Below are 15,832 nucleotides of genomic sequence, written 5' to 3' on the forward strand. Positions count from 1 at the left end.
TTCTGTAATAAAATCAAGCAAATTAGATTCTAAATAAATTGCATAAACCACTTTACAAAGCCACTATAATTATTGTCTAAAAACATTCCAAATGAGTTTTAAGTATTTAAAATATGATGCCTTAAGAATTTTAATATAATTTTGACATTTTCTCTCAAGATGTTTTTGCTGTTGTATTACTGACTAGTTAGCCTCCACTTAAGCATTCAATAGGTTTGTATTTTTTAATTGAGTTTTGAATGTAAGTAACCTGTTTGATACAGGTATCTATATTATTATGCTTAAATATGCAACCAATATCCTTTGCTCATTTAATAGAATCACTATGAGCTGGGTTTTTTTTTTGTTTGTTTGAGATACTTACACCTCTTTAATATACAGTGGGACGTGAAATTCAGAAATACTTTAAATCATATTTTGCATTATTTAACTACTCAAAGTTTCAACAATTAAGCCACACTGCCAGTTCATTTAAGTTTCAGATGAAATCTAAAAAAGTCACAAAAAATTAGTTGCTTTTTCCCTCTCCTCCACAAAAGTGTCAGTTATAAAGCTACAATATTTATGGACCAAAGATCATTTTCTAGTCAGAAGCAGTCATGGTGCAGAGAAAAATTATGTCATTTATCTCTAGTACATATTCTTGATAAATCTTAAGAAAATGAAATGTATAAATCAGTATACAATCTACACAATGTTTTCATTAGTAACTACAAAAATACAAAAGAAAAATTACATGTAACCTACTATATTGTATAAAACTGTAAAGGTTTTAATTTTAATAAGTCACTCACTCTGAAATTAATGAACAAAACATTCACACTCCAATTTTCCACAGCTTTACAGTCTGAATATTACTTTCTAACATTCCCTAAGCAAAAGTATTTTCTTTATAAGCAAACAGGCCACTGCTTTTAGTAAGAATCATTTATTGTATATTATGAAAGTGGTGGGTTAATTGGTACAGTACTATGCATAATCTCTCATCCTTGAAAAATTAAACACAAGTGGATAAAAATGCAAAGCAGAATGAGCATGTCAAAGACAAAATTTAGGCATATTTTATAATGTTCCCTGTTATATCTATGTACTAATGTTCCTCTTCATTGTGTTTTAATAAATTTATGGCTTATTTTTTTCAATGTAATTGCTGACTTCTTACAAGTAATGAACATATTTTCCATCAATTAACGTTACATACAGTTTTAGATTTCATTCAACTCCACTAACAGTTGACTGAAATACTCAACTAAATGTAGAATTGTTAAGAAAATTAGAGTCCATTCCACTGTCTCAAAAAAATTTAATACTGTTCTTTTACGAAATCTGCACAATAAGATATAATGCAAATGTCTTAGCTACAAAGTGATAAATTAAAAATGCCAACCCTGATTTAATAAAAAGCATTTATTTTTATTCAGTGCTATCTTATGAAATAAAATCATTTATAGTAAATGTAGTAAAAAGTAAAAAGGTTACAAAATGTGTACTGGCACTAAATTGTTTTATCACTTTTATATTTAATTATAAATATTTAAAAATTGAATTTATTCCTCATGTTATCTGATATACCAAGAACAAACTGATCATTATTCTTCAGGGTAACTATCTAAAACAGAAATCATTGCTTTAAAAAAAAAAAAAGGAAGAAAGCTCTGTTTTGTATCCATAGTGTAAATTTTAGACCCAATTGGATAAAAAAATATTAAAAAGTACATCTATGAACAAAGTTCTATAGTTTGCTCCCACAGCTAAATCAATAGGGGCACATTTAAAAATATTATTGGAATATATCAATACATTTGTCAAAGTTAAGATTCAAATTTGTTACATCACAGCACACATCCAAGAATGAATGTATGCTACATGAGTCAAAAATTCTCACTGAATATGACAAAATAAAAATCTGTGAATAAATATAAGGCATTCTAAAATATCAGCAGAAAACCAGAGTCTAACAAAAATTTCAATGATCTAAATTTTACTCTATAGATTCATATAGTCTTCAAAATAGATTTAGTTGTAGTGCTACACATTAATTATATTCAACTGCTTATCAAAATATCCTTTTTTTTCTGGTAACTAAATGTTACTACTTAAAAAAAAAGTTAAGTGCTTGAGGGAATAAAAATGCAGCAGAAAATTACAGGAGCCCACATATCCTTTTTCTTAAATTTAATTTGTCATATATAAGGTTTTTATATACAATCAGTGTGCATTGTAACAGTTTATATTAAAAGTCAATCAAATTTACCTAAAATGTTACCTGGCTGCATAGCACATTTGACATTATTGCCCACATAAAACGGGAAAACAAATGGATTTACAATAACTTTTGGCCGTTTTGGATTCTCAAAGTGTTCATACACCTACCCTTTTAAACCAAATGCATCTGAAAATAATGTTTCCAGAGCACGCAGTTTAGATCTTACATTATTATCTCAGTATTTTCTTACTACAAACACAATATTGACCAAAAAATAAAAAGGAAAAAAAATAACATGTATTTAATAAAATAGTCAATATAAAATGAGGACTAATGGAATTAGGTGGCCCCTTTCCCCATTTTTTACATTCTAAACAATGATTCCATCAAGACAAATCATTAAAAAGTGTTATTACACTGATTTTTTTAAACAATAAGAAGGCCTGAGTTGGTAGGGAAAGGAACAGTCAAAAAAAGCCTGAGAAAGGGAAGGAAGGAAAGCTCATTTAATCTATTTACAATAATTTACAGTCATTTTTTTGTGTATGTAAAAAGGCATAATAATAGATCACAAACAGGAAGTTCCTGGCTATTTTACAGATATAAGTACAGAATTTAAATATTCAAGCTTGTGATGAAAAGCGGCAAGGTGGTCGCAGTGTACAATGTAAACAAGTAGCTTTGGAAAGTGAACAAAATCCTTGAGTGTTTTTTCTTTATTAAGAAAAGAACTCTCTTTCATTCCTTCCTGAAACATGATCACAGGTCAGAGTAAAGTTCATATACAAACATAATTTAAATGGAGGTCAGTCTAAAACCACTGACTTAAAAACAGTTTTATCCAGCCTATATGGAAGGGCAGTGTTGAGGTCCCTGTAATAGTAAACATTTTCAATTTCTTTAAAAAAGAAAAAAAAATGTACTACAATATTTGTAGTACAGTGCAGCATAATCCTTAAATATAAAAATATTTTCTCTTCTGTTGGGATAATAGACCTTGCATCCTGGAAAGAAGTAACAATACTGCTACTGATAGAAGATCTGTTTATATCTTTCAAGTCATGTAAGGCAATTACTGTGTTGGTTTATGATATATGGCTAAAAGAAAAGTCCAGAAAGACAACACATCAGTTTTTGTTATGTTTTCCGATTACTCCAGGTATGCTCAGGTGTACTTTTGTGTTCAATTGAGTGTTCAAATGGAGATCTGGAGCCATAAGGAGACCTCTGATCTAGTGGTGATCTAGGCCCACTACTGGAAGCTCTGTGGTCCATTTGCCAATCTGAGTGATACCTATAATCCCTGGAAGATTTATGATGTGTATATTCAGAGCTTGACCGATGATCTGAATGAGAGCGATGATCTGAATGAGAGCGATGATCTGAATGAGATCTATCTTTTAAACTTCCTTCCAAATTTGACCTGTGATCTCTATTCCTGTGATCATCCAATTTTCTGTGTTTCTCTCTATCACTGTAGTATCTAACAAAAGAGAAATTAGGAATTTTAAATTAATAATGCAAATCAAATGTCTCCAAATAAATCTTATTAAAAATAAAACAAAAATACTTTAAAGCATACTTTTAATTGTATACAAGGTCAGTGTTTCATTATAGACCTTTATAAGTAAGCTTAAAAATCACTAGAAATACCTCTGTATGCCTTTGATTCATAAAACAGCAGTGAACTATATAGACCACCTCAACAGCATCTAATTTTACATGCTCATTTTAGATTAGTTGCTACTTTTTATTTTATGCACCTTTTGTATTATTGCATCCTAATTATCTAGAAGCTGGAATTAAGATAACTTACAACTATCTAGAATACACTCGAAATCAGAGCCGCCTTATGAGTCACTAGCAGGACAAACTAACTTTCTAAAAGGCCGTCTATGAAATAACTTGTAAAAGACAATTTTCATTGGTTTAATGACACCTTTCAAAAGCTTTCTTTAGGTTTGATTAATTACACATGTGTCATTATTGCAATGTTCCTAAATGGAGCAGTTTGCTAAAACATAACTACAGCAGTTTAAGGAAAAGTCATCTTTAAAATGTTTCCCCTTTTCAAATAAAGTACATTGAAATATCTACTACTACAAATACAGTTTTTTTCTTTTCATTTTGTGCCCTCCTCTAATTTTAAGAGCCATTCCACATTTGATATATTTATGACAGTGCTTCTCATAGAGAAAAAATTGCAGTGAGCACAATTAAAATAAAAATATTTCAATTTCTTTATTTCTCATCTTTACTGTTATTCATTTGTATTTTGCTTGTGGTGATGATCATTAACTAGTGAAAATATTCCTTTAACAATAAAGGAATAGTGTTATACTGAATCAGATTGTTTACTGTTTAAAAGCTTAAAAAAACAACAAAAGCCAAAACGATAAACAAACAAAACATCCTGATTTCAGGACCATCCCAGATGCTGTGATTAAATTTAACTGCAATAAGATGTCTTCACATAAATTTCTGCCCCCTCCCTTTTTTATTTTAATGGAATGGAATAAAGAATTTCCTCCTTCAAATTTCATCCACATTCCTATTTTATTCTGAAGTTTTTGAGCTAATCTTCTCCAAAACCAACAATGAATCCCATGACATAGTTACAGAACTCCCTACACTTTCATCTCTTTGACCTTAAATTTATAATTAAAAAAAGTTCTTAATACAAATAAAAATGTACTAGAATTCATTTTTTTATTTATAAAGAAACACCTTATTCTCACATGAGGCTTCCTTGATTACTTCGAGTTTGAAGAGACCAATATGGTCAAATATGGTAAATAAAATAAAAAAGGAAGACATGAATAAGCAAAATTTAAAAACCGATTGTTAAATTTACCTGCTGTCTTGCTTGTAGTGATCCCAGTCACGATGATCTTTGCCATTACTAAAAGAGGAATAGGGTCTTTTCCTGGAGTCACTCTTTTTGTAAGAATCTCCCTGATGTCGGTCTTTATGATGATCATGATACTGAGATAAGTGTCTGTCAGAAGAATAACTGTCCCTGCTGCTATCATCATGATTTGTATTCTCTTTTAATCTTTCCACTTCTGTTAGATTAAAAAAAAAAATCCAACTTTTGTTTATGATTTTCAAAAACTACATGGTAAAAAAAAGTAACTTTGCAGCTAGATTACAAGAACTCCTTTTTTAACTCCATCTAAAGAAAATCCTTTCCCAAATACAGGCAGTTAAAGCAAATGTAGGTAGTTAGAAATAGTCTGTTAATGCAGTACTGAGACTTAGAAAAGGGTCACTTTATTCTGAAATGTGAAAAATCACAATTGAAATATATAAAGCCTATTTCCTTCTCAGACAGACAATTTCTGTCTAATTTTTGTGACTCTTATACAGAAAAAAACACATTATTGCATTCTAAATTTATTTTTTAATTTATTAACAATTTATCATTTCAACATTTATTTTGTAATTTTTAGAAACCAGTGAAAACTGATTTATGAAAGGGTTAATAATAAGAAAAAAGTTATTATTTAAGATAATAAACTCATTATGTGCTATTATCTAAAACAAACCCCCAAAAGGAAAACAATGTTTTAATTTACGTTCCAAAACAATAATAAGGTTGACTTACCTGGATTTCTAATCACTTGAGCATTCAAGTTGCTGTTCTGGTCGTTATTTTGCTAAAATAAATGCACATATGTAAGAATCTTGCAAATGGTGTCAAAACCATTACAAAACAGGAAGAAAAATCCTAAAAAAAATCTCAAGGCTGAAAGAAGTCCTTACATAAGATATTAGAATGTATAAATGCAGCATTTGCAGATATCTTTTTTAAAATCTAAAGTATTTGTCTCATGACTTATTAAAATAAATTTTAGATTTAACAGAAAAGCTGCAAAATAATACCAAAGTTACCATATGCCTTTTTTCCAGTTTCTCCTAATGTTAGTATATTATATAACCATGGCGTAATGATCAAAACTAGTAAGCAGTTAACATTGGGACAACACTATTAAGATTTCACATATGTCCACTAAGATTATTTTTCTGCTCCAGGATCCAATCTGGAACTCCATTTAACACAGTTTTCATGTCTAACTTCCTTCAATGTGGGACAGCTCCTCAGTTTTTTCTTGTCTTCCATTATCTCAAGATTTCTGAAGAGTACTAGACAGTTATTGAGAGGTACAAGAATACCTCTCAATTGTTTGTCTGACATTTTCTTGTGATTAGATTGAGATTATGTAACCCACACAACTGATGTACCTTTTCTCAGGATATCCTATCAGGTGGCTCACGAAGTCAGTATTACACTGGTGATGTTAACCTCGATTGCTTATTTACAGTGGTGTAGGGGAGGTTCCTTCTCTAAGTTATTGTTTTTCTATGAAATTAATAAGCATCTTGAAGGAGATAACTTTTAGACTGCTAATATCTTGTTTCTTGTTCACTAATTCTTCTACATTTACTCATTCAATTCTTTTTTAAGAAAAAATGTCTGTTTTAGTAACATAAATAAGAAAAAGATGTTAATTTACCTGAGATTCCTGCCGTTTTTTAATAGCGTGCTTATATAGTTTATGCAATTTTCTTGCATCAAACTCAGTAAACTTAGATACGAAAATCCACAGGTTTCTAAAAGAAGAAAAGACAAATTGATCTGGTGGGAAATATCTGCTTTTTCATAATCCCCTCTACAGAAACAAAAATATACACATACTTCACCCTCTACAGAATAAAGTCTAAGAAGACGATTTCTAGTATTTTTTTTAAACTTCATATATGGTATAACTGTAAATGAAACTAAACATTAGGTTTTACTTCTTTTCCCAGTCCCTTCATTTTTATACTTTTTCCAGTGAAAAGTAGTAATCAATTCTAATTTGAAACCAGAGATGTAAATTTACAAATCAGGAAGGAACTCAGAACATGATTCAGATTAGTTATAAAAGGAACAAATTACGTTAGTAGTCGGAGTAAATATAACATTAGTAATATAAGCTTGTAAAGAAAAAAAGGGGTCCTAAATAATACATTAAGAAACAATGTCATTTTCTAATTTTGATGTAATGGTCATGAGAATAACATGAATGGACACTGTGAACCATGGACAGCACGGAATTTTTAGGCCTCTCTTCCCACTCCAAGGCAAGAATTAGTAACTGATCATAGTACTCTATCATGATAAATTCAGATGCAGCCTATGAATGTTTCTCAACACAGCTTCATCAGTAAGGTGCCACTCATAATCAGTGATACCCGAGTTGATGTCTATCCGCTACCACTGAAATAGTAATGATCTCACATATTCACAATTTTTTCTTAAATGTTTTTCAGTAGGTATTTTTAAATGATTTCGAATCTTGCTTATATAAATAGGTAGAGAAATTACTAATTAGCCAATGATGGAGTTTGGCATATTACCCAATATAAACATCTTTAATGAGTCAATTAATTTTAAGAAATTAGAAAAGAAAAAACCTCTTTGTATGAATAATGACTACCCAGAAAAAAGCCATCCTCCGATGACAATGATGGAAGGAAGGTCTGAGAAAGCAAAAACCCTTATCTGGAAAATAACTTTACATTCTGTTTTATGGAAGAGATCATATAAAAGCACTTACTTTAGAGACTTCTAAATGGCCGACACAGATTTCAAATATTCAAGCACCTATTGCTTATGACTACAAAGTACACATTAAGTTATAAAGTCTGGAACAAGATACTATTGAAAATAGGTGCTTTATACAGTTTTTATATTTTTGAAGCTCTTTTCTATTATTTAATCCACAAATAACCTTTACGTAGGCATACTACATATGGCACCTATTTTTTAAAATGAACAAGCAAATGAAGTAATGAGGCTAAATGACTTACCTAAATTCATATAGCAGAGTAAAGCTAGAACACAGGGCTTCTAATTCACTTTCCACTAAGATAAGTAATTCCCAACCTTTTGATTTTGAACATCGACATGTAGGAATAGCTGCTGGCTAGTAAATGACTAAAAAATTGCTGGGTGTCAGTAAATTTTGGAATGTGTAAGCCTGTGAGTTATGTATTTACCACAAAATTATCTTAGCACATGTGCATACAAAGGTGAATAATTATTCTAGAAGAATTCATGTCAGTGTTCTTATGTCAGTTGTGGCTTTTTCAGTGTTTTCTTTGTTTCATTAATTATATTGATTACTGTTACTATAATAAACTTATTTTATGAAGCCTGTTTACTTCACTGCTGCATATAGTGATATTTATCCTTTATCAATATTTTCGTCTCTAATTTTACAAAAACAAGACTAAAATTACATTGCAAAATTAAAGAGCTGTCACCCATATGCTCATACTTAATGGACACATACATGCATAATACTCTCACAATTTGCTTCTATAATGATACTTCCTAGTCTGTGAAATTGGGGTATTGATATAAATTATAGCATATTAAGGCATAGAATCTATTATCAGGCTTTTTTAAACTAATGGGAAACTTTCACAATACATATGAAGAGATTATTTTCTTAATTTTTTCAACATCATGAAAATTTTCAAACACACATCGAAGATAAAAGAATTTTACAATGGTCACCCATGTACCTACCACCTAGATTTTAGTATTAACATTTTAATATGCTGGCTTCATGACATATCACTTTATACATTCATCCCTCTGTCAATCCATTTAATTTTTGTTTGCATTTCAAAGAAAAATTCAGGTATTAGTATTTTTTCCCTCTAAGTACTTCAGCATACATATCAATAGTTGGTACCTGTTTACTTTGCTTTAAAGATAAAATATACATAAAATAAAATGTATAATTTTTAAGTTTACACTTGCTGAGTTTTGCTAATATAGTATACAGTCCCAAAACAAATCAAGAAAGTTCCGTTTTGCTTTTTCAAAGTCTAATAAGTTCTTTACCAATAGAGAGTTTTTAACAGACAACAGATAATAAATGTTCCAAAAAATTGAGAAGCACTCCCTAGACTCCACTACCCCATGTAATCCATTATCAGTGAAGTCAGGATAAATAAAACTAAGGGAGGGTGGGGACAAAAAGGTAAGTTGCCCAGCTGGGTAAAAAGCAGAATCAAACCTTTGGAGGTAAAGGCAAATATGAAGAAATAAATCTCCCAAGTACTTATCTCTCTTGTTTTAGAGGTTTTCTCTCCTCACTCCCCTTCTCCTAATCAGCTAAACCCAAAATAGCATTATATTTGTATTAGTCACAACATAATTTCACCAAGATGTTTATTTCTTATCTTTGTACCAAAGTAAAATAGATTTTCTATTTTTACAACTCAAAAAATATAAATTGTAAGTTCTAAAAAAGTGGTAGATAGTACACAATGAACTTCCAGGTAGAAACCAAGCTCTTTTAAACTAAAAACAGGAAAGACATTTAATATAATCCTTTAACTAAATTTAGCTTTAAAAATAATCCACTCCATTGCTTTATTTTCCTAATTTTATCAAACATAAGCAACAATCAAGACATGTTTGGGAGCCACTGACAGAAAATTTCACTTTGGATTCTGAATGTAAAGATTCTCATCGAAGCCTCATGTATATAAGGTCTGTCCAGAAGTTACCCAGTCATGTAATATGAAAAATAGAGGCATTTATTGAAGAAGATATGAGATATAAGAAACAGTGTACACAGGACAATGACACCTCAGTCTCCTTCAAAGTAGGCACCTTGGGACCTCACACAGTTCTTCCAGTCACCATCAGCTCCCGTGTCACGTTTTCCTGAATCTCACTGATGGTCTGAAATCTATTCCCTTTCAAAGATGATTTTACTTTTGGGAAAAGCCAGAAATCACAGGGCACCAAACCTGAGCTGCAGAGGGGCTGAGTAAGCTGGGTGGATTTGATGTTTTGCCAAAAAACTGTACAAGAATGACACATGAGCAATTGTGTTTTCATAATAAAGCTGCCAATCACCAAAAAATTGTACAAGAATGACACATGAGCAATTGTGTTTTCACAATAAAGCTGCCCATAGCTGCAGCCCTCTGAATCATGAAAATAGTTTTCATGGAGGAATGTTCAAGCTTAACATAGAATTTGATGTAGATCTGTTGCTCTTCACTCAGTCATTTTGAATGTGACATCCACAGAGTACACATGTTCACTCAATGGTACATACCACTTCCACTGACTAGTAGAGTGAAGGCATCACTATTCATACATGCATATTACAGTCCACTCTCCTTGTCTGCCAGGTTACATAGACGTCATGCAAACTGTTCTCATTATATTAACAATGGCTGGACTTTTTCTTTCTGGACAGACCTTGTATAATTGAACTTTATTCTTGTTCTCTGGCTTTAAGCTTTGGGAATCATCAAATGACTTGAAAGGACTTGAAAAGGATGAAATAACTGTTTTATGGCATTTAAGGAAAGCATTAAAATCTCTAGTCAGTATATATATTCTAACTAAAAACAAAAAACTAAGCCAGAATATATGAATGTGGTACTTTAGGATTATTCCCCCCCATTACTCATAATATATCTTATCATTATCATTTAGTAAGTAAAAAATACGTAGTGCCTTAAAATTTATAATGGGCTTCAAATACAGATGTTGTCATTTCACAGATGAAATGACAACATCTGTATTTGGGAGCTCAGAGATACTGGTAACTGTTCAAGGCCACAAAGCCCAAAATTAGCCAAGATGAACACTGAGCACATCTTCTGAGGCCAACTCTAGTGAATATTCAGTGGCATTATAGGCACATGACTTCAGGCTATTATTACTGTCCATACATGGTTTTAGTTTCTTTAGACATAATAGCATAGTTGTACTTGTTTTCAAAAGCCTAGTGACCATGACCAATTTCCTATCTCCTCTCTCTAAAAGGAGTCCTGGTTGAATTTAAGGAGAAAAGAAACAAGTACAGAATTCTTTTTAAACTTTAGATTAATCATAATCACTCCTCTAGAAATGTTACTATAGTTTTTGTTTTGATGTGTAGCTGCACGCATATACCAAAGAAATCAGTAGACTAATAAACTGATATCAGGGACTGGTTTGTGTTATTTTATTTTTTTCCCAAACTTGTATAATAGTTAAGTTTAATACTCATCTGGATCTGGTCATCATTAAGTGATTTGTATAGTATTATAGCAGTTTAGTTACAATTTTAATATCAACTGTATTGCTACTGCTTCTACAATAAAGGGGAAAATAAAATTGTGCACTTTACATTGCTTGAGGATATTAATTTTTACAAGGCTTCACACTCATACCCAAAAGATGAATTGCTAAGTATATGTAACAATAAAGTGTTTGGCACACTAATCTCTAAAGATATTACTAATTTGGTGAATTGTTGATTTAAGGATATAAAACAATATGAATTTTAATGAAACAGTGTTCATTATCTCTTATTTAAAGGCAGAGATACCAACTGTGATTATTATGATGCATAAGTAATCGCTTATGAATTAAAAAGCTTTAAAGAAAAAGTAATAAAATCAATCATCTATCTTCAAGTTACCTCTTTAAACATAACTGTTACTGAATTTCAAAAGTAGAAAAATAAACTGAAATATAAGAGAGAAATAGATGGCTACATAACCACAAATTGAAGTGTTTCTGAAAAGTACATCACTTACTTTCTCCACTGTTTGATTTGTTCAGGGTTTGTATACTCTTTCAGACATTCCGTGATATGGTCTCCAATTTTTATTAAACATTGTCTAGTATGCTCTAGTTGTTCTCTTTCTGAAAGGCCTTTCTCAGGCCTATCAAGTTGTTTCAAAGCTGCTTTGACAGGCCTCATTCTTTCTTTACACTGTAAAAGAGAAAAATAAGAACATAAATACATGTATCAAAAATATAAATTCAACAAAGATCTTTCAATGATCTTTACATGAGTAAATATAGCATTGTTTGATGTTAAAATAAACATTAAATCTCACCTCACACCTCTTAAAAATACCAGGGGTTTCCCTTTCAGATTCTCTTTGGAAAGTAGGTCTTTCATTAACATTTAAAATCAGTCTTTGTGTAAGTAAACACTTTGGATTTCACTTACCTTCTATAAAAATGGTACTTTTTACACTGTAAATACCATTGCAAGCAGTCTTAAACACAGAATATTAAAATATAATAAAATACATCAAAATACAACTTAATATCCTATATCCACTATTAACAGAATAAAATATTTTAAAAATAAGGAGCTAGCTATATAAAATAAACTGGCAAAGCTATTAAAATAAAAATAGCTACAAGTATAAATTGTCTGTCTTCTAATCCTTTGGGACCAATGATAAATTTTGTTACTATCATATTTTGATGGTTACTGAGTTGGGGGTGGTTGATAGAAACCAATCTTTTCCTTGGCCTACATATCACTGGCATCCTGACAAAAGGACAATATACTAAAAACTGTATGATTCAGCTGAACTCTAATTTCTGTAATAAAAACTAACCTATACCAAAGCCAAACTAAAAATATTACTAAAAAAAGAAGTTATGGATGCTTTACTTATATAAATATAATATAATAATATAATAATTATATAATAATTATATCCACTAGTAGCAAGTTGGGTTAATTCAATAAATGTAAGGATGAATTAACTACAAACAACATATTTAGTTGATCTAACACCATTTATTTAAGAAAAGAAAGCCTCGCATCACTGCTATTCAAGGCCCTTCTTATAAAAATTCAATGTGCATATATGTGTGGGTTTGTTTCTGAGTACTTTATTGTTTTATTGACCTATTTGTCCAAATCATGTTGGAAGTTTTCCATCTTTTATCAAGAATAATTTAAATAGCATTGGAATCTTATATTTCTTAGATAAAATTAGAACTCACAAGGCCTGATGCCTTTTTATAAAAAGGAAAAATCTTTAATATCTTTCTTAATTTTTAGCATTATTCATACCTGTTCTATACATTCCTTGTTTCTTGCTCAATGTTTGTAGTTTATAATCTACTAAAAATTATTTATTCAATATATGTAAATTCAGTGCACACTATGTTCTAGGCATTGTTCTAGACTCAGAAAAAAGAACAGTAAAAGAAGGAAGTAATCAGGATCAGAGCAGAAATAAATGACACAGAGACTAAAAAACAATTCAAAAGATCAATGAATCCAGGAACTGCTTTTGTGAAAAAATAAACAAAATTGACAAACCTTTAACCAGACTCATTAAGAAAAAAAGAGGACCCACGTAAATAAAATCTATTATTATTCACAGATGGCATGCTATTATACACAGAAAAACCTATAGGCTCCACCAAAAATCTACTATATCTAATAAATGATTCTGACAAAGTAGCGGGATACAAAGTCAATATTCGTAAATCAGTGGCATTTTTATACTTCCAAAATGATCAGAAAGAGAAACTAAGAAAGTAATCCCATTTACTACTGCAACAACAACAACAACAACAAAAAGCACCTAGGAGTAAATATAACTAAGGAGGTAAAAGACCTGAACTCTTATTATACCCATGTATGATGAGCATCCTTATTTTTCCCTCAAAGATTTAGACAAAAAAAGTGTGCAGTATACACAGCAAAACATGGTAACATCATTAAAATGACCATGCTGCCCAAAGCAATCTATAGATGAAATGCAATTCCTATTAAGTTACCAACAGCATATTTCACAGATCTAGAACAAATACTCCAAAAACTTATGTGGAGCAAAAAAAATGACCCAGAATAGCCTCAGCAATCTTGGGAAAGAAGAACAAAGTTGGAGGGATCACAATACCTGATATAAAACTATACTACAAGGCCACTGTAATCAAAACCGCCTGGTACTGGCATAATAACGGAAACACAGATCAATGGAACAGAACAGAGAGCCCAGAAATAAACCCATGTCTTTATCACCAATTAATATTTGATAAAGAAGGCAAGAACACACAATGAAGTAAAAGATAAGTCTTTAATAAATGGTGTTGGGAGAACTGGCCTGGCACATGCAAAAAAAATGAAACTAGACCACCAGAATTCATATACCAGAATAAACTCAAAATGGATAAAAGACTTGAATATAACTCATGATATACAAATCCTAGAGGAAAACACAGGTAGTAAAATTATGAATATCTCACATAGAAATATTTTACCCATAATTCTTCCAGGGCAAGGGAAATAAAGGAAAAAAATAAACAAATGGGACTACATCAAATTAACAAACTTCTGCACAGCTAAAAAAACCACCATCAAAATGGAAAGGGAATTGATTGCATGGGACAACATATTTGTTTACAATTTATTGGGCAAGAGTTTTCTATCTAAAACATGTAAAGAACTTATATGAATCAACACCAGGAAGACAAATAACCCAGTTAAAAAATGGGCAAAGGAATTGAATAGAAACTTCTTTAAGGAGGACATAAAGAGAGCCCATAGACATGTAAAAATGTTCAACATCACTAACCATCAGAGATGCGAATTAAAACCACAATGAGGTATCAACTCACACCTGTCAGAATGGCCATCATTAACAAATCAACAAACAATAGGTGCTGGTGAGGTTGTAGAGAAAAGTACACTGTTGGGAATGCAAACTGGTGCAGGCACTGTGGAAGATATTATAGAATTTCCTCAAAAGACTAAAAAAGGTACTGCCTTTTGACCCAGCAACTCCACTGCTGGGAATATAACCTATGTATCCTGAAGCACCAATTCAAAAAAAATTATACACCCCCATGTTCACAGCAGTGCTATTTACATAGCCAAGATTTGGGAACTGCCTAATTGCCCATCACTAGATGAGTCGATTAAAAAACTGGTACATATACACAGTGGAATACTACACAGCAGAAAGAAAGAATTCCTACTTTTTGTAACAGCATGGATGGAACTGGAGACTAATACGCTAAGTGAAATAAACCATTCAGTAAAAGACAAATATCATATAATCTCATTTATAAGAGGAATCTAATGACCAAAATAAACTAATGAGCAAAAGAGAACTAGAGGCATAGAATCAGGCAACAGACTGACAATTAGCAGTAAGAATGTTGGAGGGAGGTGGGGATGATTGAAGGTGAAGGTAGATTAGCCAAAGAATACATATGAAGGGACTGATTATGAAGTGGGGGACACTCTGGGTTGTGGGGCCAAAGGGGGGAAATGTGGACAACTATAACAGCATAAACAAATAAAAAAATTTTAAAGAGCAGTAAATAAAAGAGACCCTGCCTTCATGGAACCTGCACTCTAGTAGAAAAGCACCAATAAATAAATAGGACGTAATGTGTTAGATGATGACAACTATAATATATGACTATATATTTAACAATACTTATTAATAACTATAAATAATATATGAAGTACATAGTAACCACAAATCAAAAATTTACAGGAGATATACAGGACATAAAGAGAAAGGAATCTTCCCTGGCTGGTGTAGCTCAGTGGATTGAGCACGGCCTGCGAACCAAAGGTTGCCAGTTTGATTCCCAGTTAAGGCACAGGCCTGGGTTGCAGGCCAGGTCCCCAGTGGGGGCCATGTAGGAAGCAACCACACATTGATGTTTCTCTAACTCTATCTCTCCCTTTCCCTGTCTAAAAATAAATAAAATCTTTTAAAAATTTTTATTAAAAAAAAAACAAAAGAGAAAGAAATCCAACCACAACACTACAGAAAGTC

The 15,832-nt window shown here is 31.4% G+C and overlaps 1 protein-coding gene across 2 annotated transcripts in view; it reads right to left on the reverse strand.

Annotated features, from left to right (window-relative positions):
* Positions 1-2,481: 2,481 nt before the first annotated feature.
* The window catches only part of CHD1 (chromodomain helicase DNA binding protein 1), a 79,001-nt gene continuing 65,650 nt past the window's right edge, over positions 2,482-15,832 (reverse strand). For both annotated transcript variants that reach the window (XM_037153818.2, XM_037153819.2), the window contains 5 exons: positions 11,816-11,994; positions 6,724-6,820; positions 5,814-5,865; positions 5,061-5,271; positions 2,482-3,689 (listed from right to left, as the gene is read on the reverse strand). In XM_037153818.2, coding sequence (XP_037009713.2) covers positions 3,344-3,689; positions 5,061-5,271; positions 5,814-5,865; positions 6,724-6,820; positions 11,816-11,994 — 885 coding nt within the window. In that variant the 3' untranslated portion in view covers positions 2,482-3,343. The remainder of the gene's footprint in view (positions 3,690-5,060; positions 5,272-5,813; positions 5,866-6,723; positions 6,821-11,815; positions 11,995-15,832) is intronic.

The sequence above is a fragment of the Artibeus jamaicensis genome, unplaced genomic scaffold, assembly GCF_021234435.1.
Source record: "Artibeus jamaicensis isolate MK-2021 breed Jamaican fruit bat unplaced genomic scaffold, CSHL_Jam_final contig_3214, whole genome shotgun sequence".
NCBI lineage: Eukaryota > Metazoa > Chordata > Mammalia > Chiroptera > Phyllostomidae > Artibeus > Artibeus jamaicensis.